General features: G+C 34.9%; 1 protein-coding gene across 1 annotated transcript; it reads left to right on the plus strand.

Moving 5' to 3' along the window:
* The first annotated feature begins 3629 nt into the window (after positions 1-3629).
* On the plus strand, positions 3630-4501 carry LOC141908622 (hepatic lectin-like). Its single transcript, XM_074798728.1, has 4 exons — positions 3630-3660; positions 3755-3928; positions 4168-4250; positions 4328-4501. Exons 1-4 carry the CDS (start codon positions 3630-3632, stop codon positions 4499-4501), a joined length of 462 nt encoding a protein of 153 aa, XP_074654829.1.
* The last annotated feature ends 389 nt before the right edge of the window (positions 4502-4890 follow it).

The raw sequence follows: 4890 nt of genomic DNA on the forward strand, positions 1-4890 counted from the left end.
GATATCTTCTTGAGCCTGGGTTAAAGAAGACAATGTCATTTTGAATAACATGTTTATGTTATTCTGTATGAATTCGAGAATTTTATATGTAATGAGGATCAATAAAGAATTGAATTGAATTGTCACGTAATATACTACACCTACTACACATGCCATCAGAGGACGCGGAGCCGTATATGACAGCTATGCTATTATAAATTGCTAATCTCATGAAACCTGCATACCCCATATATCGAACATATTATCTAAAAATTTTGAATATTGAAATTGAATGTTTACACATTTTTATATTGACCGATGGTAGCCGCCGATGAAATTCACGCCGGCCCTACACATATCGTAAATAGCTTCGTCATTCCACCAGCATCACCATGTCAGGGTCTTAATTTTATATCAGACTTCCAAATCGTGTATACATCCGCCATTTCGACCGAATAATCCGATTTACTTATCATTTCGATTTATGCCTGCCGCTTCTGATTTAATCATAGATCCATTACTATTACAATGCGTCTTCTAATAATATTCAATGAAATATAACATTTCGACGTTCAAATAGAGCTCACTATGTAATCACAGGGAGCCATTCTATGCCTTTTTCAATAATATTTTGCCAAATAGCTTGTATGTGTACACATAGACCTGTGACGTTTTGCACATCGATTTACGAGTCGTTTGTAAAATGACGCTGAATGGTTAACATTGTTTAGGTTTCATAATGGTAACGTTTTATAAGGCGTCAAAAAACCTCATTTTCTAATGAGTAAATACAGTTTATTAACACGAACGTTTTCGGGATCATATCCCCTCACCAGATGAAATACAAGTGAATCAAATGATTAAACTACAGGTTTATATACAACATAAGTTACAAAATTACAAGTGCTTAATTCTAAGCTTATTACAAACCAAGTATTTAAATAAAAAGATAATTATTTGAATACATTTAGGATAAACGATGAGCCGTTTTGAAATAGTTGTTGATTTAAAGAGGGTCGTTGCGCTTTAATAAACAGGGCCTCCCTAATTTTACAGTCGAGATCAGATGAACTTTTGTCTAGAATTTTGAATTTGTTGTCACTGAATTCCTGATCACAAGTGTGACAAATTGCGAGATGTTGTCCAATCGCAGAAGTCTTTGATATGTGTTCTTTAATCCTGATGGCCAAATGTCGTTTAGTTTTCCCAATAGGAAGTGTTTATATCACATAAACAATTAAATTTATATATGACTTTAGCCTTCAGGGATTTAGGGGTAGCACATTTCAAAGAGAAAAAATTCTTAATTTTGGTCGTAGTGAATGCGCATTTCATGTTGATTTCAAAATTCCTTTTAAATAGATAATTTAATTTTCGGGCAAATAGGATTGACGGGTTACCAATATACGGTAATTAGTGTTTGGCAAGGCATGAAGTAATATACTTAGAATGAAGGGAATTGTGAGGAGAAAAGCCATTATTGCAATTGGCACTAATATCTGAATGACGAGTAATTCTTTATTGACTTCATCAACTCCCAATATCCATCTTTGACATTCACTTTTGAATGGGAACAAAATGACCAAATTCCGTTTTTGGATGTTCTAATTCACAATAAATACTCTCATTTGATTTTTTTCAGTCTACCGTAAACCTATCAACGCTGAGGCATATCTCCATTTCTTTTCGTTTACTGCTAAATCAATCAAAATCGGTCTCGCTCAAGGCCTCTTTCTCTGTGCACTGCGGATCTGCGATGAAACTTTCCTTTCGGCTGAATTTGACCATATATCCAATTCTCTTGAAAAATTGGCTTACCCTGATCACATTTTGAAAATCGCTATTTCTAAGGCTAAACGTACTTTCTTTAATTCTAAACCTCCAGAAAATTTAAAAAAAAACATTTCAGAATTCATTGTAGTTCCGTATGTACCTGTTTTGGAAAAGTTTCGTCACTCTCTCCCTTTATTGGATAAACAAATCATTTTCACGTATGAAAGCATAATTAGCAAGACTTTGGTAAAAAACAATCAACCTAAACCTTTGGACTGCGGAGTTTACAAGATTCCTTGTTTTGGCTGCGATAAAATTTACTTTGGAGAAACTGCTCGTGATTTAAAATCTCGAATTTCGGAACACAAAAGGATATAATAAATCAAAAACCGGCTAGTGGCGTAGCCAATCACGTTTGGAACACTGGTCATCGTTTTAATTTTGATAAAGCTGAAACTATTTATACTTCCAGCAATTACACTTAAAGCCACATAGTATAGAGTCTACCCTAAGTACTCGTCACTCAGATATTAGTACCAATTTAAATAATGGCTTTCCTCCTCACAATTTCCTTCTTTCTAAGTATACTACTTCATGCCTTGCCGAACACTAATCAGTTACTCACTCACCAATTTACTCAATTAACCTTTTCTCCTCTGTATATATATACCCCTGTTTTTAGTAAATATCTCAAACCTGACGATGATCTCTAGGGGGATATCGAAACGTTGTGTTTTTACATTTTAGATTGTTTCAATAAATAAATTCTCGATTTTAGATTTCTTTTAATTTGTAAATAGCGGGTTTTTTATCTTATCATCTGTTCACCACGTTTTAGTGTGGTAGTAGCAAAAGCTCGTAATATAAAATCATTTAACCCACACAAGGCTACCACTGACTTCACCCCCACGTTTGTTGGATTTGACACCAGGTTATCACACCTCCTCATTACGTCTACGTTTAAAATGATATATTCCCTTCCAATTTATTTCAATATAGCTCTCTATCTCTCGTCATTCTTTGTAGCTGGAAGTGTTCATCTAAAAGTTGCAGTTTGCTATCGACATCCGGATCTCAATAGTGTTGACTTCAATCTCTGTAGAATGTGTTACCGGAATAAAATACCGACAGTAATAGCTAAAAATCACGCTTTAATCCTGCATTGTACGCGTGGAAACTTTGGTAGATACGTGTATGTTTACATAAAGGACATCAGTGGTCCTACTGCAGCACTGAATCTAGCTGAGCTTGAGGTGTATGGCCTCCCATTTGATGGTAAGTATTTCGTTTGCCAAGTCGGTAAATATTTCTTTGCCATGTTATATATTATATATTATATATATATATATATATATAGGTAATTTCGCCGTCAGCGGAAGAGCATCTCAATTCACGAATTACTCGCATTACCAGGCTGATAATGCAATCGATGGTGACGTGCATCCAGATTATCTATCTCGATATTCAATGACGTTGCGAACGGTCAAGATACGTCCTAATTGGTGGAAAGTAGAATTGGCATTCACAATAGATGTCGCTTGGGTCTCTATACAGATGCCTTTTTGTACGAACAACGGTGAGATGTTTCTATTATGAAAAATCCATAAAACAAAACATTAAGAAATATTATAACCTCAGAATGGGCAAAAACTGGCATTTATGAAATCTACATTTGGTTGTCGTCTTGTTCACCAAGGTTTGGATTTCGAAGTCACTACAAAGAACGTGAGACTAGAATCCTTCCAAGATTGTCACATGTATACATAGATTTTACAGTAAAACCTCCTAATTCGGCCTAATTCGACTGAATAATGATCATTTTGAGTCAGAATATGATTCTTTTTTTTGTCTGAGTTAATCGAAAGTTCGAGTTGGTCATGCCCGAGTTCAGCTTAGCCGCACTGTTTGGTAATCTTAATACATCAGGCAGAGAGATATACACGAAAATCGCAACAATTCACTTTAAAAACCGATTTACCTGATGTCGACCATTTCTTTATAGATTTGGATAACTATCCCTGCGGTAACAATCCGGCCTGGCAATTAGATCCTGGTAATAAAAAGTGTTTGGCTTCGTTTTCGAAGCTGAATGCTGATAAAGCTAGGGCTGATTGTAAGACAAGAGGAGGTCAACTTATAACAATTAGAAACTGGGAGACGTGGAAATGGCTTCGAGGTACGTATTCACGTAGATATCGCACATTTATTATGACAAATGACTCGCTATTTGGCGCCCGCTTTTTATTGTATGCATAAAATATGAAATCGTTTTAAATCCTGAAGCGAATCTAAAAACCCCTATTGGGGTGTCATAGACAAAGTGAACAGTAGGCGCCCGGGGTAGATAGACAACACCACCGACATGCTCACCTGGATATTCAATTTTTCACCAAGATATATATTTTCTTATTGCAGCTAAAACTACAAAAGGCTATATCATAGGGTTAAATGATATCAAGGAAGCAAATAAGTTAGTCTGGAATTCCGAAACAAAACCGGTATAGTTTAAGGAATAGTATCATATATAATCATTTCGAAGCTGATATGAATAGTTAGTCTCAGATTTATATTTCAGGCGCGTTTCTTTAACTGGCGCGATGGTGAACCGAATGGTTCTGGTGATGACTGTGCGATGAATGCCAAAGATTCTGGTGGTAAATGGAATGATATTAAATGTAAAGGCAGCGATCTGATGTATTACTGTGAAAAACCCATACGTATGTTATTGGTTCTAATATTTCACTTGTAGACAGTTAAACGAATGCATCGCAAGAAACATTTATTTGGCCATCTTGGATTTCGATCTTAACCGCTCTCTTAGATTTTAAAGTATGGATGTAATAATTTTCAAGAATGGTTTGTGCTTCAGCTAGTGATATCTTTGTCTTAGTAAATAGGTAAATATGTTTTCATACCAGAAGTCGAAAGGTCGAGCTTCACACAACCTTTCTCATCCTGATATGAAAACATTATTACCCAATTACTCTAATATTTATGTGTAGAAAATAGAAAATATCAAAATAATTGAACTTTTTAATAAAAAAGAGTGCTAATAAAATAATCAAATCTTGAAATATCATATGTGTGAGTAAAATGTGTGTTAATTAGATTAGATTTTTAACATAAAATATTGAATAG

The sequence above is a fragment of the Tubulanus polymorphus genome, chromosome 7 (assembly GCF_964204645.1).
Source record: "Tubulanus polymorphus chromosome 7, tnTubPoly1.2, whole genome shotgun sequence".
NCBI classification, from domain to species: domain Eukaryota; kingdom Metazoa; phylum Nemertea; class Palaeonemertea; order Tubulaniformes; family Tubulanidae; genus Tubulanus; species Tubulanus polymorphus.

Coding starts and splice junctions, on each gene's coding strand:
- LOC141908622 (XM_074798728.1), top strand. CDS start 3,630: ATGCCCGAGTTCAGCTTAGCCGCACTGTTTG. Junction 3,661..3,754: donor CAGCTTAGCCGCACTGTTTG/GTAATCTTAATA, acceptor ATTTCTTTATAG/ATTTGGATAACTATCCCTGC. Junction 3,929..4,167: donor GACGTGGAAATGGCTTCGAG/GTACGTATTCAC, acceptor TTCTTATTGCAG/CTAAAACTACAAAAGGCTAT.